This window comes from Pipistrellus hanaki (assembly GCF_964339955.1).
Source record: "Pipistrellus hanaki genome assembly, chromosome: 9".
Taxonomy (NCBI): domain Eukaryota; kingdom Metazoa; phylum Chordata; class Mammalia; order Chiroptera; family Vespertilionidae; genus Pipistrellus; species Pipistrellus hanaki.
The window spans coordinates 45,852,815-45,877,919 of NC_140511.1; the positions used below are offsets into that span (position 1 = coordinate 45,852,815).

The 25,105-nt window shown below is 40.8% G+C and overlaps 3 protein-coding genes across 3 annotated transcripts; 2 read left to right on the top strand and 1 right to left on the bottom strand.

The window, feature by feature from the left end:
- Window positions 1-2,471: 2,471 nt before the first annotated feature.
- Window positions 2,472-3,458, top strand: LOC311627704 (olfactory receptor 56B4-like; the record flags this gene model as incomplete). The annotated part of the gene is made up of 1 exon (XM_084894257.1): window positions 2,472-3,458. The coding sequence occupies one exon, from the start codon at window positions 2,472-2,474 to the stop codon at window positions 3,456-3,458; it is 987 nt and encodes a 328-aa protein (XP_084750383.1).
- Window positions 3,459-12,636: 9,178 nt separating this feature from the next.
- Window positions 12,637-13,611, bottom strand: OR52B2 (olfactory receptor family 52 subfamily B member 2; the record flags this gene model as incomplete). Its single annotated transcript, XM_084894419.1, has 1 exon — window positions 12,637-13,611. Exon 1 carries the CDS (start codon window positions 13,603-13,605, stop codon window positions 12,637-12,639), a length of 969 nt encoding a protein of 322 aa, XP_084750545.1. The 5' UTR covers window positions 13,606-13,611.
- An 8,393-nt stretch (window positions 13,612-22,004) lies between these two features.
- OR52W1 (olfactory receptor family 52 subfamily W member 1) lies at window positions 22,005-22,967 on the top strand (the record flags this gene model as incomplete). Its single annotated transcript, XM_084894278.1, has 1 exon — window positions 22,005-22,967. One exon carries the CDS (start codon window positions 22,005-22,007, stop codon window positions 22,965-22,967), a length of 963 nt encoding a protein of 320 aa, XP_084750404.1.
- Between the last annotated feature and the right edge of the window lie 2,138 nt (window positions 22,968-25,105).

The following is a 25,105-nucleotide window of genomic DNA, read 5'->3' on the forward strand; positions in this document are numbered from 1 at the left end:
TTGACTAAATATAAAAATGGGGGGGAGGAGAACTTTGAAAATGTCAAAGTTCACTGAATAAAGCAGGAAAAGCTGAATCAAAATTGAAATTTCTATCTTATTTATTCTATTAATAAAGGATTTTAAATTCAAGTTTCCATTTGTGGTGTGCATGTGATGAAATAGATACATCATGAACAAATTCTGCTGTGAAAAATACTACCGTATGATGAATCTATGACGTGACCTTTCAATGTATGTCAAGAGCATTAAAAATGTCCTACTGTCATACAGGACCAGAAAAACCTCTTGGAAAGATTATTTGGCAATATCAATCAAAATCTTTTTTTCCATTTTGCCCAGTAATTCACTGCTTGGCAATTTCTGTAAGATAAACTTTCACATATGCTTAAATATTTGTGAACAAATATATTTTTAATCATTTTTTACAGTGGGAAATAGCATGTTCATCCCAAGTCGTCATAAAAATATCAGACATCCATGTGGTAGAAAAGTATGCAACTTAACAAGGAGGTATACCTATATGGCAATATGGAACAGCCTCTAAGATAACTACGCTAAAAAAGGTAAGTCAAGAAAAGTATGAGAATGGTATGGTTGGTATGCTAACATTTGTTTTTGTCTCATATGGGAAAATACCTATACAAATACTATCTCTTGGAGGATTCGCAAGAAATGATTACTGGTTGCCTTTGGTGAAAAGAAAGGAACTTGGGGATCCAAAGCATGGGTTTTTATTTTTTTTACTAGGGCCCAGTGCACAAATTTGTGCACCTTGAAAAGGAACTGTGGGCTACAGTGGGCACAGGGGTGGTTCTTGGCCTAACCTCCATGGCCCTGCCCAGCCCCTCTCTGCCAGCAGCCCACTTTTGGTCCCATCTCTGCTGGCAGCCTGCTCCTGTTGCCAATGCTCCCATGCCAGACTATGCCAGTCACACTCATACTTGCTGATGGCACAAAGCAATTGGAGCTAGCACCAGCATTATGTGCAAGCATGACCCGCAACATCCGTCTGTGCAAGCTGTGGTTGCTGCCCAGATTGCCCCTTAGGAACAGGGTAGATCAGGGGTCTTCAAACTACGGCCCACGGGCCACATGCAGCCCCCAGGGGAGTCTGATCCTGCCCGCCAGGTTTTTTGGGCAGTGAGCGCAGCCAAGGTGTTACAGTAGGAATTAGTAGTTCATATAGTCCGGCCCTCCAGCTCTCTGAGGGACCATGATCTGGCCCTCACTTTAAAAAGTTTGAGGACCCCTGGGGTAGATGGACAAGCCCTTAGGGTCTATCAGGATGGCAGCTGCCAATCAGACCCGCTGACAGTGCCAAAAGATCAGGACCAGTGCCAGGTGCCAGCAATGGGTGCAAGTAGCAGCTCCAGTGCTGGCTGCAGGTGTGAGTGTGGCAGGCACTGACAGTAGGTGTGAGTGGTAGGCAAGACTGCAGCTCAAAGGAGCAAAAAATTTTTAGTAACCAGGTGACAGAAACCAGAGCCCCACCTTGGTCTGGCACCCTCACTCACCATCCTGCTGCACCTGACGCCCGCCATATTCCACACACACCCACTGGTGGGCAGCACACATCATAGCGACGTTGTTCTGTTGTTCCGGTTGTTCTGACATTCAGTTTATATGCATATTTGCCTTTTATTATATAAGATTATGTGTATTTTTGTGATGAGCATGGGTGACATTTTAAATAACATCAAAATACTGTAAAAATGAAGATGGTGAGGTTCCCTATATGTATCACTTTTGTATCATTTTTTGAAATTCTACTCAAAGGAAATTATCTGAAAAGTAAAATATTGGTTAGTCATTTATGAAAGTCTAATAAAGGAATATAAAGTGCTCATTAAAATTAAGATCCCACATTGCTTTTAATGATACTGTAAAGTCATGGTTCCATGTAGTAAGTTTTTACTGAGCACCTTTTCTTAGATCTCAGAACATGTTGTTAAAGACAAAGGCAAGATACAAAATTATATCCAAATGATATAAACTGCTTAAACCTAAATCAGAAATATGGAAGTAAGTAAACCAATATGCACATTTGTTATCTGTTGGTGATAAGATTATTGTTGCTGGATTTGAACATGCTTATCACGCATTTAAGTGGTGATGACAAACTGCTATTCCAACCTTTCTGTTTAGAAATGATCTTGGGGTTCTTTTTTATTGCATCTCTGTAGATTATTTCCAAAAGCAAAAAAAAAAAAAATTGACAGTCTTTCACGATGAAAGAAACCAGTTCATTCATGGACAACAGTGTGGTGATTGCCAGAGTGGAGGGGGTTCAGAGGATGTATTAGAGGACACAGAGGGAATAACAGGTGATGGAAAAAATAAATTTTAAAAAATAAGAAACTGGGTCTTTGATAGGACTCTCTAATTAGGGCACTCAGCTGAACTGTCTAATACAACCTCCTTCCTATTTCAGTTTTATGGACAGACACTGAGAACAGGGCACCTGTGCCATGGACACCTCCAGCAGTCATACCAACGGTTCCAGCCTCCACATCTCCCAGTTCATCTTGATGGGGCTCCCAGGCATTCACGAGTGGCAACACTGGCTCTCCCTGCCCCTGGCTCTGCTCTACCTATTAGCTCTTGCTGCCAATCTCCTCATCTTCATCACCATTCAACGTGAGCCCACGCTACATGAGCCCATGTACCATTTCCTGGGCATATTGGCACTCGTCGACATTGGCTTGGCCACCACCATTATGCCCAAGATTATGGCTATCTTCTGGTTTGATGCCAAGGCCATCAGCCTGCCTGAATGTTTTGCTCAGATGTATGTCATCCACTGCTTCTTCTGTATGGAGTCCGGTATCTTCCTCTGCATGGCAGTGGACAGATACATAGCCATCTGTCACCCTCTTCGATACCCCTCCGTAGTCACTGACACTTTTGTGGTCAAAGTCACAGGATTCATGGTGCTCAGGAATGGCCTGTTGACCATCCCAGTGCCTGTCCTGGCTGCCCAAAGACTCTACTGCTCCAAGAATGAAATTGACCACTGCCTGTGCTCTAACTTGGGGGTTATCAGTCTAGCTTGTGATGACATCACCGTGAACAAATTTTACCAACTGTTCTTAGCCTGGATCCTAGTTGGGAGCGATATGGCTCTGGTGCTTTCTTCCTATGCTCTAATCCTCCGCACTGTGCTGAGACTAAACTCAGCAGAAGCAATGTCCAAAGCTCTGAGCACCTGCAGCTCCCACTTCATCCTCATCTTCTTCTTCTACTCAGGTATCATAGTGGTGTCTGTCACACATTTCATAAAAGAAAAGATTCCCCTTATCCCTGTCCTCCTTAATGTGCTGCATAATGTTATCCCTCCTGCTCTCAACCCCATGGTCTATGCTCTCAGGATGGGAGAACTCAGACTGGGTTTCCAAAAGATATGTGGGTACAGGATGAATTGTCCGCCCACATCAGAAATAACCTTAGCTTTATAAGGCCACACAGATGTTAATAAGACAGAGGTTGTGCCTCTGAATAGGCCTGGATTATTAAAAATAATAATAATAATAATATCATGAAAACTGTCAGCCTCACTTATTGAAACAGGCATTTGAAAAGTATAACTCAACTGTTTGTTAAAGAGTAAAAAAAATGAAATATCTCTGACCATTATTGCACCTAGAGATCAACACACTTATACACAGCTACCATACGTTGAGATGTAATAGATACATGGAAAATTTCATTTAATTGTGTGATAAAGTGTTCTTCTTAGAAAATGAAAACAAAAAAATGGCTCGAGAACATGCTCTAGAAAAGTAATTCCAAATAATCAATTAATTAAATATTAATTAATTTTACCATTTGCACATCTCATAAAATGCACACTTTTGATTACGAGGACCCTCAACCATGTTCATGTTGTACTTTCTCTGAGCCTAGTACACCCCTTTGTACATAATACCTGCTTAATAAATACTTCATTCACGATACAGTGAATCAGGAGGCATGGGTCTGCTGAATCCTATATAGCACAGAAAATGCTCTGGACCGTGGTCTGAAGAATGACCTCAGGAGGTTTGTATGTGATTTCACCTTGAAGAACAACTTCTTAGAATCAGCGCTGGGACTGAAGCAAGAATAGATGGCGGGAATGTCAACTGGGGCAGCCGTTTTAGATAAGAGCCTAGCCGCTTCTCCAATGACTGAACAGAGTTTCCATGGAACCCAGCTATTCCATGCTGAGGTGCATACCCAAAGGAACAGAAAACATGTCCTCACAAAACCTTTCTCCCAAAATAAGAAGCCATATCATAACACTTAGAAATGAAAACAACCCAAAAGTGCATGACCTGATAATTGGATAAACAAAATGTGATATATCCATACAATGGAATAATAACAGAGAAAAAAGTAAAGAATGATGCTAACTGAAAGAAGACAACAAAAGACACCTTTTATTATTCCATTTGTATGAAATGTCCAACATAGGCAAATCTATAAGGACAGAAAGCAGATAAGTGGCTTCCATGGGTGAAGGGAAAGGAAAATGGGGAACAACTGTTTAATTGGTACAGGGTTTGTTTTGAGAATGTTGAAAATTTATGTAATTAGAAGTGAGAGCTGCACAACATTGTGAATGTACTGGAAGCCACTTTAAAATAGTTACAATGCTGAATGTTATGTTATGTGAATTTCACCTCACTTTAAAAAAAAAAAATGTAACTCACTTCTTGCAATGTTACTCCATTCTTTTTCCGCTAACAAAATTGAGCATCATTCCAGCTGGCAAAGGTATTTAAAGGGCCCAGATCCACTTTCACAAAGCAAGCCAAAAAGCATGAATTGGTAACTGAGTCACAATAAGTTAATTATCAGCAAGACTCACACCTTTAACTACTCAACTTCCATATAGACCCTTTTATATACATTTTGAATTCTCATACAACAATAAAACAACTCAACATCTAATTTTAAATGATAAAGCTATTCTTCAAAGAAAGAAATTTTCAATTTTTCCCAACAGTAACAAGATGCACAGTTCCAACAGTCATTATATGCATTCCTGGCTATATTACCTATTCCCCAAATTCAGTCTCAGTCCCATTGAATAATTCTGTCACCTAAAGGCTAAATTATAATGCTAATTTCTAATAATGTATATATAAAATAAAAAATGGAAAAGACAGAATGGAAAATGGTTAGTGTATAGGAATAAAATCTTTCATATAAGAAGCAAATAGAAAATATTCAAAGCTACTAGTTTTAGTGCTTACAATGGTTTACTAGTTCATAATTGATATTTGCCATATATCTTCCAACTCTGTCGAAACTGGGTAGAGTAACCAAAACCTTTAATCCTAAAAGGTCAGAATTCTCATTCATCCTGCTAAAGACTTAGTATCCTGCTATGGATTTAGCATCTTTTTTCATTGGTATACCTCAGAGAATACCCTGCATTTCCAACACAGTCTACTTGCTTCTACTCTATAAATGCAACCTAATTTGCTCTTTGTAATTAAAATTAATTACTCCAGGTAATATATTAATCTTTTCTTTTTTTGAATTCATTGTGTAAGGCAGTAAAACACATCCTTTGATATGAGGATACATAAACGGAGAGCCCATTAAAATATTTTTGTTCTAGTCCTCTGTTGATATTTGAAGTATTTGTTTCCATTACCAAAAATGCAAATCCAAATCTAGAATATGTGCCTATCCAATTTTTTCAAGACATGTCTGTACCCTCCTGGGCCATGCAATCCACCGTGAGCTTCATGTCAGTCTGGATAGTGTTCCACAGTGCTCGTACGTCTCTGGTTAGCCCTGTTGACAAACAAATATTATATTTTGAGCTTCAGAGGAAGTCAGTGGATTCAACTGAACACTTACCTATTTATTTATTTATTTCCCATTAAAGCAACATTAGAATAACCTCATAACCTTTCATCTCACATATCTAGGAATACTCCCCCAGAGAGTGGATTAGAGCATCCAGCTGTAGGGTTTTTCGGATGAGTATAAATATGCTCCTCTTTAAATTATCCTTTTCCAAGTTCATAATATTCCACATTATTTTGCACACCATACTGAGACTTTTTTTATTATTTAGTGATCTAAGATCCATTTTCAATAACATCAGCAATTTATTGTCTGTAGTTTAAAAATAGATAAAATTCCATCCTATTATATTGTCATCATCATCATTACGTTTCTCTAAAACCATGAAGAAACCCATTGAGCAGATTCACCCTTCCTTTGGGTAACTTGATTGTTAAAAACTATCACAGAGAACAAACTTTCCCAGAGCAAATGGATATTCTGTTAGTGAAGGTAATTTTAGGTATTTATAGATTTTCTGATTTACCTTGTGATGTCAGATGTAAAAAAGGCTCTTTGTAAGTAATCCCTTCTCAAAGTATTGTAATTTGAGAAATGCTTGCCAAGGTTCTTCCTTTGGAAATCTATGCCATTCTTTCCATAGACTTTTTAGTAGCCTGAACAACACATTATTATTTCCAAATCCTTCTTGATTAAGATTTCACATTTTATCAATATGTAAATTTATTGTTACCAAATGTAAGAATGTGAATAATTACTGTGCAGCCTGAACTGCTCATTTCCCTGACCATGTTCTTTTATAGTCAAGAAGCAAATTTCCCAAATGTTCTGACAAATCTATGATTTTATTTAGCTATAACTTGACAATAATTTATGACTCAATATATCTTAATTTTAGAAAGCTGCATCTCAAATTGCATCATATTACAAAACCTAACCAATTTACTCTTCTATTTAACAAAATTGCTGAAACACTAGGTATATTTGGTGTGGCAAAAAAATAAAATAAAAATGTGTTTCACATATTGATCAAAAGAAAATTAGGGAAACTCCAAAAATGAAAGGTAACTGTGATTGAATTGTAAAAGAATAGAAGCCAAGAGGTATAGGAGAAAGAACTAATACAAAAATAATGTATATTCAGATAAGAAATGTTTAATACTAAGAGTAGCAGAGGGCTATGAAAAAAAACCAACCTGGTGATTAATGGGTAAGACAGCAGGGGTAGTCAGGCATGTCTATCCTCCTGCACATGCATTCTTGGACCAAGAAGTGGGCAAAATGTCAAGCAACAGTGGTAAGTGTCCCCAGAATATTGGAGATTGGGTCAGAAAACAGGGCAGTGATCAAGATGGCTATAAACAACCATGCCCTGTGAGCTTTAATCATAAATCAAGCTATTAGCACACCTCTTACCTCCCCTTCAACAGATTGCATCAAACAAATACAACAGCATCCAGAGACTGCCTACTAGAAAGGAAATCAACTAACCAATGACCAAATGGCTTGATCTAAGACAAGTTTCTTCCTGATTATAGACCCCTGGCCTCTCTTTTCTTATAGCATTTGCTTCAGAAAACATGTAATTGTAATTCATTCAATGCCCCTTTGTAGAGTTTATAAATCATCTCTTATCTTCTTGCCAATTATACAACCCAGAAAATGTCTTTCTCAAGGACCTGGAAACTATCTCCTGAAATGTAAACATTGAAGGAGATACCCCATCTCTCAGTCTCTGTGGAGAGTAGGAGTCTAACTTCCTTGGGCGCCAATTAGCAAACACAGATGGCCTTATCATAGACAAAAAGATGTGCAATCTCAGGAATAACTCAATGTGCTTGACACATCTCATTGATCAGCCTCTTACTAAAGTCCTTTAGTATTTTTCCACTAGTTCACCCAGGGCTTAAACCCATTATATCTGACACTTACCTCAGCCCAATCTAGACTTTTGTTTTAACAAAACCGGATATTCAGACTTGTCTGTGTTCTATTCCCCATTGCTGGCAATAGTATCAGTATAAAAATCATCTTCCATTTGTTCATCCTGTTTAGTGCAATTTTTCTTTAACACCAGATACAACCATCTATTTGAGCAAAACCAACACAAAGAGTGGCATTGAAATTGATAAGCCCAACTCACACCCAAAGAGATAGAATAAATTCAAAAAGCTCTGCTGGAAGTAACCCTCTCTATGTCAACTCTCTACTTCAGGATTTCAGGGTCACTCATCCTTGCAGGTCTAGAGGTGGTGACAAGTGCTATTATTAACCCTAGGTAACTGTACTATCACTTTGAAGCTCTTACTGATCACATCCCTATAAAACAGGCTCTTTGTAAGTAATCCCTTCTCAAAGTATTCTAATTTGAGAAATAACCAATGTTGACAAGGTTGTAGAGAAAGGAATTGCTTGTGCACTGTTGGTGGAAGTATAAATTGGTATAGCCACTATAAAAAAAAAAAGCATGAAGGTTCCTCAAAAAATTAAAAATAGAACTACTATATGATCCAGTGATTCCACTTCTGGGTATTTATTCAAAGAAAACAAAACAATAATTTGAAAAGATATATGCACCCTTATGTTCACTGCAGTATTTATTTACAGTGGACAAGAAAACAACCTAAGTATCCATCAATAGATGAGTGGATAAAGTATATGTGAATATATATATATGGTGGAATACTATTCAACCATAAAACCATAATGAAATCTTGCCGTTTGTGACAATATGGATGGACCTTGAAAGCATTGTGCTAAGTGAAATAAATCAGAAAGAGAAAGACAAATATCGTATGATCTCACTTATATGTGGAATTTAAAAAAACAAAAACATGTTTATGGATACTGAGAATAGATTGGTGGTTGTCAGAAGCAGATACAGGAGGGAGTCAAAAGGTACAAATTTTTAGTTATAAAATAAGTAAGTCATGGCATGTACTATATAAAGTACAGTGACTATAATAATACAATTGATCCTTGAACAATGCAGTGCTAGAACTTTGCGGGTCCACTTACACATGGATTTTTTCAATATATATATATATACATACATATATATATATATATATATATATATATATATATATATATATATATATATATAGTGTGCAATCTATGTGTATTCTGAGGTTTTCCATCCACAGATTTAACCAATGTGGGTCACATTGTTTTTGGTCCACAGTTGGGAATCTGTGGATCCAGGAAGTTGACTGTATACATTGTTTTACTCCATGTTATATAAGGCACTTGAGCAGTCACAGTCTTTGGTATGGGGTTGTAGGGCATCCTAGAACCGATCCACATGGATACTGAAGGACAAATGCTAAGTTTTGAGGGAATGAAAAGTTATACGAAGATTTTCAACTTCTCTGGGGTTGTCACCCTTAACCCCCATGTTGTTCAAGGATCGACTGTATTGCATTGCATATTTGAAAGTTGCTGAGAAAGGGTAACTCTTAAAGTTGTCATCATAAGAAAAAAAATGTTTAAAACTATGTGTGGTGATAGATGTTAACTAGACTTAGTTGTGGAGATCATTTTGCAATGTGTACAAATATTGAATCATGCTTTACACCTGGAACTAATATAACATTACATGTCAACTATACCTCAATAAAAAGAATTTTTTAACTATTCTAATCTGAATGGGCCATCTGTTCTCTATTTGTACTCTAGCCACCACAATGCTCATTCAACGAGACAGTGTGGGAGTCATTAGCAAGAGCAGTTTCAACATCCTGATAGGACAGATTCTAGATGACCATAGATTTAAAAGGTGAGGAAGGAAAGATAATATTGCAAAAATAACTCTTACAAGAGGATGGCTATGTGGAAGGCAGAGCCTGAGGGTATAGGAGTGAGATTTGGAAGTGCCATGGCAAGACCAAGGCAGAAGTATGTAGAGCACAGGTAGTTGGCAGTCTTGGAATCTATATATATTGAGGTGTATAATACCAGAAAGTGGAAGACTGTTGACATAGGAAAAAAGGTAGATAGTTCTGCTATATTACTTTATTTGAACAAACAAGTATGTTCTAACATCAATGGTATATTACAAAACAATTTGAGCACAACTGGATTTCACATTTGCCTTTGTGCCCTTTTGTCCAGTAGAATGCAGAAAACTGCCTCAAGCTCAAAACAAACTGCGTAGGAATACACAAACACGCACATACTCCAAATACTAATCGGCCACCTTCCTTCACATCAAAACTTAATAATTCCAGATAGAGCTCCTTCTAGCACTTCACAATAACTGACTAGCTGCAACCCCTCTGTGTTTCCACAGCAAACTGCATATCTTCTTCAAAGTGTTATGTGCAGTGTAGTATTTGTGTTTTTCTTAATCATTTAACAATGTAAAACTCCGCTACTGTTTATACAAGTTTTCTATCTTTTTTAAGTGTCGCTGACAAAGTTGTTGAATGCTATTTTCCTAACTCCATTTTTCCATAAATCCTGAGGTTTTTCGAGTGGGGTATTGCATAGCACAGTGACTTTTAAGAACTCATGTCATGTTATAACAGAACTGACTGTTCTTTCTAGAGTGAGTGGGGAGGAAACCAAGCTTAGATAGAGGGGAGAACACACCTTCATCCAATGTTTCAATCTGGCAGAGCTGTCCATCTGATGGGCCTGCCCCTTGGGACTAGGTTTGAATAGGAGTGTTCTAAGAAGTGGCTAAGGCAAGCCTCCAGGGTCTTTCCTGCTGGACTGAGACAACAACCTTCCCTAAAGGTAGTTAGATGACAGATAGGAGTGAAATAGGATGGGCCCAGGGAAGGTTAGCCCAAATGCTCATCAGCAGATGAGTGGATACAAAATATGTGGTACATTTACACAGTGAAATACTATGAGTCTGTAAAAAAGAAGGAGCTCTTACCCTTTGCAACAGGGTGGATGCATTTGGAGATTATTATGCTAAGCAAAATAAGACAGTCGGAGAAAGACAAATACCATATGATTTCACTTATATGTGAAATGTAATGAACAATATAAACTGACAAACAAGGTAGAACCAGAGGCATGGATGCATGGAGCAAATTGGTAGATCTCAGAGGAAGTAGGGGGAGTGAGGACTGAATAGGGGAAGGTGAAGAGATTAGCCAAAGAATATATAGCTCGCCCTAACCAGTTTGGCTCAGTGGATAGAGCCGCGGCCTACGAACTGAGGGGTCCTGGGTTCGATTCCATGGGCCTTTGTTGCGGGCACATCCCCAGTTGAGGGTGTGCAGGAGGCAGCTGAATCGATGTTTTTCTCTCATCAATGTTTCTGTCCCTCTCCTCTCTGTAAAAAGTCAATAAAATATATGTTTTTTAAAAAAAAGAATATATAGCTCATAAACACAGACAGTAGTGTAGTGAAGGCCAAGGGAGGGGGCATGTGGGTTTGGTAGAGGTGGACTAAAGACATACATAATAAAATTTAAATATATATATTAAATATATACACATAGTGATATATATATACATATATATATATATATATATATATGTATATATATATATCCCTATGTATTGCTTAAGATGATGATCATGCTCTGGATGTGCTAATCAGTAAACATCTCAAATAAATCAAGCAACTGAAGGCAAAGGTACTTTCCCACTAAAGCATCACAGTCCCAAATTAGCCTTTATTTAGTGCAGAAAGACGTACATGGACATAATGAAAGGAAATACAGAAAACATTTGAGAATTACATATTTAAGAGATTTAGGGTGGGGGTGTTTACTGGCACATAAATAAAACCAAATAGATGAGAAGTTTAGTAGGTTATTAATAAACATACCAGTATAATGCCAAAGAAACCAAGAGCTTAGCTAAGAAAGACTTTGACTAGTCAAAAGCGAATACAATTCTTAGGACCCAAGCTTTCAGCACCAGGAAGTGGCCTGAGAAGGGCATATTCCCCAGAGCCTATTTTAGATATGGCCTAAGAAGATCATGGAAAACAATAGAAACAGGACTGGAATCCCAGTATCACTTCAAATACTATCCAGATAACTATTTGGTTATTATCAATATGAGTAACAACCAATAACTTATTGATGAGCAGTTCAGGAAGGAAAAAGTTGAGAAACTTCCCAGGGTTTCCAGCTTGGTGAAGTTGGTGGGATCCTCGTGATCTATTAGTTTCCAAGGAAAGGAACAGGAACATGAAGATGTGCTCACTTGAGTTCTATATCCTGGAGGAGATATTCAGTTGGCAGGTGAGTTTATACATTTAAAACTCAAACGATAGGAGTCTTGTATTGCCTAGAAAAATTTAGGAAACACTTCTCCAGGAAGACAATACTTGAACTGAAATATGAAGAAAAAACAGGACTTTTCCAGATGGCTAAATGATATGCACACATAGCTGTTTTTCAAAAGCACCTGCCATTATAGAAGTGGGAGAGAGCTACTTGAACCTGTACAAATAATAAATGCATATTTGGAGATAAAAACTGGAACCCTTTCAGATATTAAATATAAAATTATTTTTATCCATTTGTGCATAACTTACTTTATGTGCTGTTCAGCTCCCTGTGTTTCTGGAGTACATCTGGTCTACTGAGGATACCAAATGTTCATAATTAGAAGCATGAACACTTAGTTGTTATTTGTGGGTTGTGGGGGAGGAATATGAGAATAGAAGAGGATAAAAAGAAACAAAGAAACAGGGGGAGGAGGCAAAGAGGAAGAGCCAGGAAAGAAAATAGAAAGATATAGAAGAAGATAGGATGATGAAGAAGAAGGAAGAGAATGGGAAAGAGAAGGAAAAGCCCTCTCAGGAAATCTCTATATTTTATACCTAGTTTCCTGGGTGTGGGGACTTCTGGGGAGCCATCAGCCCAGAGGGGAAGCACAGCACCAAGCCTTCATGTCAAAGAACCGGCTGGCTACACCCTCCCGGATCTGCTTAGTCTTCACACCATAGACAATGGGGTTGAGCATTGGTGGCACCACTATATAAAGATTGGCCAGCAGGATATGGACATGTCGAGGAATGTTATGTCCAAAGCGGTGGGTTAATAAGGTAAAGAAGGATGGGACATAAAACATGAGGATGACACAGAGATGGGAGCCACAAGTGCTGAGAGCCTTGTGCCGGGCATCCTGGGAAGGTAAACGGAACACTGCCCGGAGGATCAGTGAATAAGACACAGTGATGAGGATTACATCCAAGATGACCATGACAATGGGCACTGAGAAGCCATACCAGATATTAACGGTGATGTCAGCACAGGCTAAGCGGGCCACTCCAATATGCTCACAGTAGGAATGGGGGATGATGTTGGTCCGGCAGAAGGGCAGCCGCTTCAGCAAGAAAATCACTGGGAAGATGATGCAGAAGCTTCGGGTGACAATGGCCAGAGCAATTCTTCCCACAACGGGCCACGTTAGCACCGTTGAGTAATGCAGAGGAGCACAGATGGCCACAAAGCGGTCAAAGGCCATAGCTAATAGGATGGCTGACTCCCCCACAAACATCACGTGGACAAAGAACACTTGGGTGACACAGGCATCAAAGGCAATGTCATGGGAATGGAACCAAAAGATGGCTAGGGCCTTGGGTACAGTAGTGGTGGAAAGCAGGATGTCCGTGATGGCCAACATGGAAAGGAAAACGTACATGGGCTCATGAAGGCTAACGCTCTTGATGATGACCATTATCAGGACGCTGTTCCCCAGGACTGCCGTGACATACATGAGGCAGAGGGGTACGGACAGCCAGCTGTGATACGCCTCCAGCCCGGGGATGCCGAGTAGGACAAAAACTGCAGGGTGGAAGATGGTAAGGTTGGTGTGAGTCATGATGAACTTTAGGATCCTCTCTATAATGATTTAGAAGTTGATGGGTCTGCTGAATATAATAGGAACAGAAAACATCTCTGAGTGTGTGCTGAGATCACAAAAGACAGCATGGCTTTCTCAACTGTGGGATTTTCCAGGGGAAAGTCCTTCCAGAGAATACTCTTATAGGGATAACCTCTAGCCCTTTGCACTCATTCTCACGTAGAACGTCTATATCAACCATGCTTCACCCTGCCTCCATTCACCCCGCCCCCAAAGTCTGGACCCACCTCCCTTTCTGACCTCATTGTGCCATTTGCCCCCTTACCCATGCTATACTTTTCCCTCTAAGACTTTGCTCGTTCTGTGTTCACATGAATTTCCCTTCCCTTCCATTTCTGCTTATTCAAATTTGAACCTTAACATACCTCTTTAAGACAAGCCATTTTGTAATGGCCTGTGCACATAATAATGTATCTCCTTCCTGAAGACCTATTAGGCAAACTGTATTTTAACTTGATTATACATAATCACATTAAGTTTATCTGGCTATTACCTTGAACATTTCACATGGCACTTACCTAATAACGTGGCGCTTGTGGCTCCCTGTTCATTGAAGTGGAGTACAAAGTAGAAATCCAAAAGGAGCCTAAGGAGTGTTTTTCTCCACGCCGATCTAGATCCAGGTCTTCTCTACAGGCAGTGAGGAGTGGGCAGCGGCTGAATTTGAGAAACCATATTCATTACCTGCTCTTTGTGAACTTCTCACACTCCTCCCCAGACAGCTCCATAAAGGTTGTGTTTAGTTCTTATCCTTAGGAGCCACCAGGAAAACTATTCTGAGTATAAGAAATCGATATACTCCGCTCTGACTCCATTAATATAGCCTTCCTCCAGCCCACTTGATCCTTAACCCTCAAAAAGATTTGGTTTTCCCTCCTGCTATGAAGGATTAATCCTAGAGACCTTCTTGCCTTGGATTTTCCCATCACTCAAGTTAGATTTGTCTGCTTCTGAAACTCTATCTGTTAGTTATCAGGGCTAGGGAAAAAATGAATGATTAAAATTCTGAAAGGAACATGGAGAAGAAAGAACATGGAGAGGATAAGGAGAGAATCAGGAGTATAAAGGAACCAAATAAACATTAGGTGGAACTACTGATACGGGATTACATTGTTCTTCCTCTATTCTAAAGTATAGGCCCCAAATTTATATAAACAAAACTTCATCAGAAATCAAATTCAGCCCTAACTGGTTTGGCTCAGTGGATAGAGCTTTGACCCACTGACGGAAGAGTCCTGGGTTCAATTCCAGTAGGGGTTGTGCAGGAGGCAGCTGATCAATGTTTCTCTCTCAACAATGTTTCTAACTCTCTATCCCTCCTTCCTCTTTGTAAAAATCGATAAAATATGTTTTTGAAGAAAAAAATCAAATTCATTTTACTTTTACATATTACTTCTCAATGCAAGATACCTAATATAAGTCCAAAAAACAAAAACAAAAACAAAAACAAAAAACTCTCGCTCTGCTTATAATTCTAACGATGCTTTATAACCTCAATAGTGAAGACAGCAAAAGGCAGGGAAAGATTCGGTCCAGGCTAAGGAGAAATGGAGACACTTCTTCAATTTTCTGCTTTCTCTTTTTCTACCTAGTATCTTTTCCTCCTGTGACTTCCAACTCTATTTTTTTTTTTTTTTGTTATATTCATTCACCACCCTTAGGTTTTACAAATGTGCAGGCTGTACACCCTGAAGCCATGTTTCTAAGGGGTAAAATAGCCTGCCCCCTACACTAGGCTATATGTATGGAAGAATTCATTTTGAGATGTATCACAAGAAAATTATTTCTAATAACAAAAAGTAAGGCATGAAAATTTATAAATGTTTACCCTTTTAATAAATTGAAACTAATTCAAATTTATAGCTCTAATAACATTACTCTTGCTCACATACACTCAAAGCCAGCATGTAAAATGGTTTTATAATTTAAAACCAGTCTTACTTGCACTGCAGAGGCACTGAGATACCCTTAATCTACTGACACCCTTAATACCAATTCATTTTTTAAAATAAATAAACATATAAAGAAAATTTTCTACCTACCCACTTGTTTCAACCCCATATAAATATTTTGGGATTTTTGTCAAAATTTGAGTAAGTATACGATGGTGCATCATGTGATTTTCATATTTTTATGATGCAATGGCAAAACGTGATGGAGAATCCCAACTTCAAGGCATAACCTCTCCTTCTCCCCATTGCTATACCTGTTCTATAAAATGCAGGATGGGAGACAGAACAAGGAGGACTTCCAATTTAGACACACCAGATTACCAAGAGAAAGTTCCCTCAAGAGTCCCCACCTTGAGACTGGGGAGTTCACAGTACTAATCATACATTCTGCACATTGTAGGTACATAGGAATATTTGAACAAATGAACCATGGGATTGGTAAATTAGCCTTTTACTAGTGGATTTGTTTGTTACACCAAGGTAATGATCAAAACATGAGCCATTTTCATGAATAGCTCCCAATGATAGCTCCCATTTGAACTGCACTCAAACATTTTATTAAAAAGTCTCTCCCCCCACACACACATTCTCCTAATGCTTTTTCTGACCCACCTCTGCATGCGCATTTCTTTCTCTAACCAGTGTCATCCTCCCAGTCCCGCTGACATCCTTTGTCTCACTAACCCCTTTTATCCCACATATCCATTTCCTCTCTCCAAGCTCTAATCTTTGTCTTTTATATAGATCTCTAAATACATACACACACATACTTGTCAATCCCTCTCCCTGACACCATCAATGCTCTTAAACTCACATACTACATCACAGTATTAGCTGAAGGATCCAGGAAGTGGTAGAGAAGAGTTACTAGTAAAAACTTTGCTTTTTCTGAGAGATGAGGAATGAGAAGAAAGAAGACTGGACTGATCATGTTGGCATGCAGCGTGTCACTAGTCCTGCTCCATAGAGTGCTTATATTTAGAGACAGAGAGGCCACATGCTTCCTCCTTCTGGAGGCAGGTGCCAGAGTTACCCATGGGATCACTGAGCATTTGGGTCAATGAACCAATGGAGAAATGAAAATTCTTCCTCTAATGCCAAGAGGGAGTACTAACTCTAGGGATAATTAGCTCCAGACAAAATACATTTGAAAACACAGCGTAAGAGCAGTGACAGAAATCCCACTAGTAAAATAACAGCTAGCATTTGTTGAGCCTTTACTATATCCCAGTCACTGTGTTAGGGCTGAATATGAATTTTCTCACTTAATTATCAGAACAACCCAATGAGATAAGCCATTGTTAATTTTTTTCATTTGGCAGATGAAAAAATAGAGGTTTGGGGAGACTATGTAGCTGATAAGAAGAGAAGACAAAAGCCCTCAGATGAGCATGTCAAAGTGTTCATGACCCTTCTCATCTCCCTTAAACACTGATTAAGGGAGATGAGAGGGGTCATGTAGGCTCAATAACTCAAGGTAAGTTCAAGAACAGAAAAGGGCGCCAAAACCAGTTTGGCTCAATGGATAGAGCATCAGGAAAGGTCCCAGGTTTGATTCCAGTCAGGTCAAGGGCATGTACCTATAATTAAATCAAGAAGGCTCCCTAAACACGGTCAAATAACCCACAGAAAGACAAGAATGTTAGGACGTGTTGCTTGTTTAAATAAGTTCCAGTTGAAAAACCATGTGAAAGCCACAGAGCCAAGTGAATGAGACACAGAAGAAGCAAACAGAAAACAAATAATAAAATGGTAAACTTCAGCCCTAATATAACAATTACTTTAACTGTAAATGGTCTAAATACACCAATTAAAAAAAAAGAGATTATTCTTCAGTTGCTTAAGAAGAAGGAAAGAATGATTTTGGCAATTTCTCTCATACCAACTATCACGTTGTTAATTTATTGGTCTCTGGTCTCTGTCATGTAACTTAAGTTTTAATTTCAATATGTGTTTATGATATTATTCCATTTAATTAATACCCAAAATTTACATCACACAATCATGTTGACTTGGCTCTGTGACTTTCAGATGGTTCTCCAACTGGGACTTATTTAAACAAGCAACACGTCCTAACATTTCAAAGTAAAAATGAAAAAAATCTAATCTGAAATTTCTTAAAAGTAGAGCAGTGAGTTTCCAAGGATAAACCAACTGGTAATTTTTGGAGCACTGAGCAATTTCTATGTTCCTTCCTTTCCCCTAACGTATCCGTGTAGGATAGCATATAAAAATGGTCAAATGTAGCCCCTGATATGGGATTCTAATTTAGCAACACTACTTATAAAAATTATATTTATTTTATTTAAAGGGCTCATCAATCTACTATCCTGGGTACTGGGGATTCCCAATGCCCCAGAGAACTATGGAATATTAATAAGGTGATCAGACGTCCCGCTTTTGGCGGAACAGTCGCCGCAGGACGCGGGATAAATTGTTAAAAATGTCACAGGGAAAGACCAGCCAGGTGACACACCTCCCTCCCGCCCCCCACATGTGCTTAGATACCTCCTATAACGTTGGGCTGGAGCCTAGGAGACCAACAAAGAAACTTTCCAAGAGGCAACATCAGTGATATCCCCCAGTACCTCCTGGACTACTAGGCAGTGAGAAACGCAGAATACATCCCATTTGCAGGAACTTAATTCAGTTTTGTTGTACTTAAAGGGTTTGTGATGTATCTTATGAACCATCTTTGTACAAACAGTGCCCAGGGTAGGCCCACGTCAGCCAAAATCCTGTTAGTGTTCTCTTGAGACCGTTTGAATGTAATGGCATTTGAGGGCACTTCTCAACCCTCTTCCTTATGGCTCTCAACCCACTGTGCCCACTTCCCAAGAGCTCCTCTCCTCCCTCAACAGATGAGAGCTCACCATTGACTAACAGGTCATTGCAGCTCTTTCTACATCTCCCCATTCAGCATCCTGGAACCACCTGCCAATCTTTCTCCTGAACTAATCCTCCTAGAACAGTGTTTTTCAACCTTTTTTGGGCAAAGGCACACTTGTTTCATGAAAAAAATCACGAAGCACACCACCATTAGAAAATGTTAAAAAATTTAACTCTGTGCCTATATTGACTATATATAAAGTAATTCTCTTGAATAGGAATCAAATAAACACAAAGAAAGTATTTTATAATTACTTTATTATGAAATATTAAGTAAACAAAATAGTGAAAAATTATAAAATTCTTGTCTTGTCTGCACCTACGGCACACCAGGCAACATCTCGCGGCACACTAGTGTGCCGCAGAACAGCGGTTGAAAAACGCTGTCCTAGAACACTACTCATGTGCTAAATCCCAGCAGAAATGTTTGAAATAGTGGCTAAGAGCAGGGATGTTAGGGCCACACCAAGCAGGGATGTTAGGGCCACACCAAGGGATGTTAGGGCCACACAATTTGCTATCCTGCAAATTACTAGCTGTGTGACCTTGGGCATGTTACTTTATTTCTTGGTGCCTCGGTTCTTTGTCTGTACAAAGACGGGGAAAATAATTGTACCTACTGCAAATGCATGTTGTACTAGAGCAATAACTGCACATAGGACATCCCAGAGGACTGTAGGCATCACTGTCGTTCAGAGAAGACTTCCCTGACTCCTCCCAGAAGGGGAAGAGGCTTTTTCTGTGCTTCCACCATGCCTAGTTCTGACCTGAGTTAACACAGTTACTTTAATTGTTCCCTGCCAACTGTGGGCATCACTGTGTCCACTAGACTGAGGTCTTGCAGGGCAGCAGGGTCTTGTTATTGCCACTGTATACTCCCCACGAGGCATGGGGTCAGGTACAAAAGAGATTCAATCAGTTCTGCTATAAAGCTGGTTTTGAAATGCAGATTTGGTCCAACCAATTAGTAGGGGTGTCGAACTCAATCAGAGAAGGGGCCAAAATCTAAAATCCAGCCTAAATCGCGGGCCGAATGGTTTACTGAACAGTCATAAACTGACAATGTCATAAACTGACAGCGGAGTGCAGTGATGACAGCGCGGTGCGGGCCACATTGCAAGGCCTGGCGGGCTGGATTTGGCCCGCGGGCCTTGTGTTTGACACATGTGAATTAGTGTATTAGGGAACTGAGCATAATGTGAATATTCTGCTTATTTATGTGTGATTTCACCTGCAAGAAACTAGATGAACATGGAAAACTGCACCGAGCTGAACCAAACTGCATTGGAAAATTCAACGAGCACACATGCACATATGCAAACATTCATCAGCTGCCTCAGTTCACCACTTGTGTTACGAGCCACACCTGTCCACATCTGGTGTTACAGCATCCCACCTGATTTCAGATTAGTGTCTCCCACCTCTTCACAATAATTCACAAGCTACTTCCAACATTCACTGCCACGAGGAAAATTCTAAGTCTTTTTCAAGGTGAAGTGTCATATTTATTGGTGCATGTGCTAGTATGTACTTTGTAATCATTTGACATGCGCTACCATTTTTGTTGGTTCCTGTCCTTTTAATTTTTTAATATATTTTTATTAATTTTTAGAGAGAAGGGAGAGGGACAGAGAGAAAGAAACATCAATGAGAGAGGAACTCATCGATTGGCTACCTTCTTCCTACATGGCCCCCACTAGGGATCAAGCCTGAAACCCGGCCATGTGCCCTGATCAGGAATCAAACCAACAACCTTCTGGTTCCCGGGTCAATACTCAACCACTGAGACACACCAGCTGGGCATTTACTATCCTTTTTAAATATGTCACTAACAAAGTTTGTGAATGTTGTGCCCCTCTTCCCATTTTTCCAGTAAGCCCTGTGTTTTTTATTGCATTATCTTGCATATTGTGGTGATATTTAGGATATGTTTCATTTTAACAAAAGGAGTCATTCTCAGTGTATGTGGTTGGTGGCAATTAATTCTTTCTCATCTCCATGGATACCTAAGGCTCCCACAGCAAACACTGTTTGGGCCAGCACTTCTGCCCCACAATTAAAAGCAATAAATATTTATTCATAGACAACTGCATGCCAGGCACTGTGATGCATAATGGAGGTACTGGAGCTAATAAGAAATACTGACTCTAACTCTTTCAGTCTAGTGGGAAAAGGAGAGACGAGTAATTATATAATAATAAAGGGGATGCTATTAAAAAATAAAGCAAGGTCTTCTCTGCAGCAAAGACCTCCCAGGGGAAGTGTTCCTCTTTCCCAGATCTTCCACTCCCCTAAGTTAGTCTCTTTCTTTGTGGTCCTGTCTCTGTCTCCTTTCTCTACTTCCTGAGTTACCAGACCTATCAGCACTGAGCAAAGATGGAACAGGGAAGAGTTAATGTGGCCTAGGTGGGAGGGGGAGGGCCTGAAGGAAGCAGGTGTAGCAGCCACATAAAGGGCCTTGGTAAGCACAGGTCAAGGCAAAGAAAAGCTGCCAACACACCGCATTCAGGATCCTTCCCCAGTCAAGTCTTCTGTTGTTTTCTTCCTCCATTTATTCATCCAAGAGGTATACACTTCTGCCATGGGCTAGACTCTAGAGGAATCGGTTCTGCTCACCCTGACTCTTTCAACACCAAGAACGCTTCTGCCTCGGATTGACTGCCGTTTCCTCCCTCTGTCACCACTCCCTCTGGCATATCAGGAATGAGACTCTAGGACCTCTTCTGGATTGTAAAGAAGGAAAAGAGAGAAGTTCCTTTTTTGCTGCCATTTCTCCCTTTCTTCATTGCATCCCAGGTCCAACTTCAACTCTTCAGCCAGTGTTCAAGTTCACTATTTCAGCATCGAGTTCAAGGAAACGTAAGCACCCCACACCCCAAAAACCTACTAGTTTTCTCCTGTCATACAAGGCTTCCACCTTCACTCCAGGTTCCATTCTACCTCCTCTTCCTGTTTCTGCCTTTCTCTTTACTCTCCCCCGTTCTTCTTGGAGGGTAACTTCCCAGCATGTTAAAGCTGAGTGATGCTTAAGCCCACCCCCATTGTAAAGATGGGAAACCTGAGGCCCAGAAGTTGTTCTTAAGGATACACAGTCAGGGACAGGACCAGCCAAAGGCCTGATCCCCACCCAGTGTTGGCTTTCACCCCATCACCAGGGACTGAGACTGACTCTATTATGAGTAAGAAAAACATACATCTCAGCTGACATCCCCCACTGAAGGGCTCTGACTGTACCAGCCACTACAGCAGTGACCACCTCCCTTCCTCACTACCACTGTCCCGTCTCTCTCCCTACCCTCATGAGCTTTCAAGTGCAAAGGTTTCTCCCATCCTAGCTAGGGTTATGGTCTTGATTATCCATTCAAATCTCCTGTGATCTTCTCAGCCCTGTGCTTACCCTTTACATACTCTATGGATAGGTCTGTGCCACTGAGAAGCCCCCAAAAATCTCTCTGTTTGTCCTATTCCTCTCAAGAGTCATGCCCCCATGAGCCCTAAAGCTTTACCCTACACAGGATGGTAGAAGTTCCACTGCCCAATGCCATCTTCCCACGCCCAGCTTTCTTCCTACTGACTGGCATTCCAGGGCTAGGGGGAACCCAGGCCTGGCTGACACTGGTCTTTGGGCCCATGTATCTGCTGGCCCTGCTGGGCAATGGAACAATGCTGGCAGTGGTGCAGGTAGATTCCACACTGCGCCAGCCCATGTTTCTCCTCCTGGCCACGCTGGCAGCCACAGACCTGGGTTTAGCCACTTCCGTAGGCCCAGGGTTGCTGGCTGTGATGTGGTTCGGGACCCGCCCTGTGCCGTATGCTGCCTGCCTGGTCCAGATGTTCTTTGTCCATGCACTGACTGCCATGGAATCTGGTGTCCTGCTGGCCATGGCCTGTGATCGTGCCGTGGCGGTAGGGAGTCCACTGCACTATTCCATCCTTGTCACTAAAGCTCGTGTGGGATACGCGGCCCTGGCACTGGCACTAAAAGCTGTGGCTATTGTTGTGCCTTTCCCTCTGTTGGTGGCACGATTTGAACACTTCCGAGCCAAGACCATAGAGCATGCCTACTGTGCACACATGGCGGTGGTGGAGCTGGTGGTGGGTAACACTCGGGCCAACAATTTGTATGGGCTAGCCCTCTCCCTGGCCGTGTCGGGTGTAGATATTCTGGGCATCACTGGCTCTTATGGGCTCATTGCCCACACCGTGCTGCGACTGCCTACCAAGGAGGCCCGTGCTAAGGCCTTTGGCACATGTAGTTCCCACATCTGTGTCATCCTGGCTTTCTATGTGCCTGGTCTCTTCTCCTACCTCACCCACCGCTTTGGTCGTCACACTGTCCCCAAGCCTGTGCACATCCTTCTCTCTAACATCTACTTGCTGCTGCCACCTGCCCTCAACCCTCTCATCTACGGGGCCCGCACCAAGCAGATCAGGGACCGGCTCCTGGAAACCTTCATGTTCAGGAAAAGCCAGTTCTGATGGGCAGTGAAAACAATGAAGCCTAGAGGAGGAGCTGGGGGAACATTCAAAAAAATCTGGAATCTGGAAGTATGAACTACGTCATTGGCCTCATTATCTGCATATGAGTCTCATAATCACTCAACAGGTGTTTGCTGTGAAGCCCCTACTATGTGTACCACTGGAATGTGTAGTTAGGCCTAGCCACATATCCTGCTTGCGGGGGAGGCAGGAGGCAGGGGCCAGTATGCTACCATGCAAGGAAAATAAGATCAGGAATTATCATGGGATCCTAGCACACAAGATTTGAAGAAAACTCTCCTCCTTGCCTCTCCCCATCGTTTTACCTTAAGTCTGCCCCTGTTCCCTCACAATAGCTCCTCTGCAGATCCTGAATCTAGGGGTCTGGGAAGAGGGACAGTGCCTCTGGAGACGAGTTCTTGTCTGGGATCACAGCCCTATTTCTGGAGTCAGATTCTGTTGTAGCCAGTTTGTAGGGAAGGAGTCACACAGGCTTATCCCCCACCTTGAGAATCTGAATAATATGTCCTGGGGTCCCAGTTTCACCAGGACACTGATCTTTAAGATATTCCCAGTTCAGATAATCTTCTTGGTCTCCTGTGTAATGACTATATCCCTACTCCACCCCACTCCCACCCCACACACACTCCACTGCCAAAGTCTTAAGAGTTAATGGCTAGAAGCCCTCTCTCTCTCAAGGTGTGCAGTTTCATGGGTCAGGAGTCCAACTAAAATAAATTTTTATATCCCAAAAAGCCATTGTAACTATGTTGCCTGTTTGCCTGAAGTCCAGAATCCCTCTGATCTCTTACCAATCTGCCCTTTTGCACATCCTCAGCCAAGAATGTAAAATTCCCAAGTAAAAGCCTCATCAACAACCCTACCTGCCCTGGCCAACATCATCAGAAGCACGTGCTGTTGTTGCAATATGCTGAAATAGGAATATTTCACATAGCTGTGGCTCCAGAGAAGAGACACTAACGGGTTGTGCCGTGGTGTAGCCCAACTTTGCACTCCACCCTAGGAGGGATATTGCACAAAAGATCTCTCATACCAGAATGGAGTCCAGAATGAGTATAATCTCAGACCTAAGGCAGGGGAGGCACTGTTATGAGGTCATAGAAAGCTGCAGGCTGCATAAGCAGACCCAAGCGCTCCAGGAAAACTATCATAACCACAAAGACCTGAATCCAGGTGGAATGCTGGCCAGAGCAGATAGCTGCATCACAGTCATGGGACACTGCACAGGAGGCCACATGGCTGAAAAGGCAGGTGGATGCCATCTACCGGGCAACATGGGGTCTGAAGAGCTAGCCCAGAAGCTATGATTTTCAGAGGTGCAGTCACACTGCAACCAAATGGAAGAGGAAGAAATTTACACTTTTCCTCAACCCAAATGTGAACTCATAAAGTTCTGAGTTAAAAAGCCCTCCAGACAATAATTCTGTAGACAATTGTGATAAAATTCTAATCTTAAAGGGATACAGGTCTTTAAGATGTCCATATATTTCTCGTAGGGATTCCTCTTCAATAAATCTATCCTGAGAAATAATTATCAATATGAACAAAGATGTATGCAATAGGATATTTATTAGATTGTAAAAATGTTGACAGTCCTATGACACACACACACACACACACACACACACACACACACACACACATTTTGCCTTTCCCCTCTGGTGCATGAAAAGTGAAATCATGGCAGCCAATGTTAATAAGCAATGAATTCTGTCAACCTCCCAGCACAGGAACCTCTCTTCTAAGGCAGTTTCACCCCCTGGTTGTGCACAGCACCCCAAGACAGCTGATTCCAAAACTGTGCATTGTTCATCATAAAAATTTTATTCCTTGCAAGCTAAAACTCGACCCCCTTGGACATTTTTATTTTGTTTTGGATTGAGATTACATACACACCTACCATGTGATATGTTTAGAAGGCTTTACCAGCACCCTCTTGCTCCGCAAAACCTGAGAACAATTATAAGCCCATAATCCCCCAAAGTTAAAATAAATAATCTCTGAACAAACAAGTTTTTTCATAACTTTGATCCAGAATGTCACCTGAAACATTCACAATTGTATTTATATTTATTTTCGAGTGACTATTCTTACACTTAGCTGCAGAAATACTGATG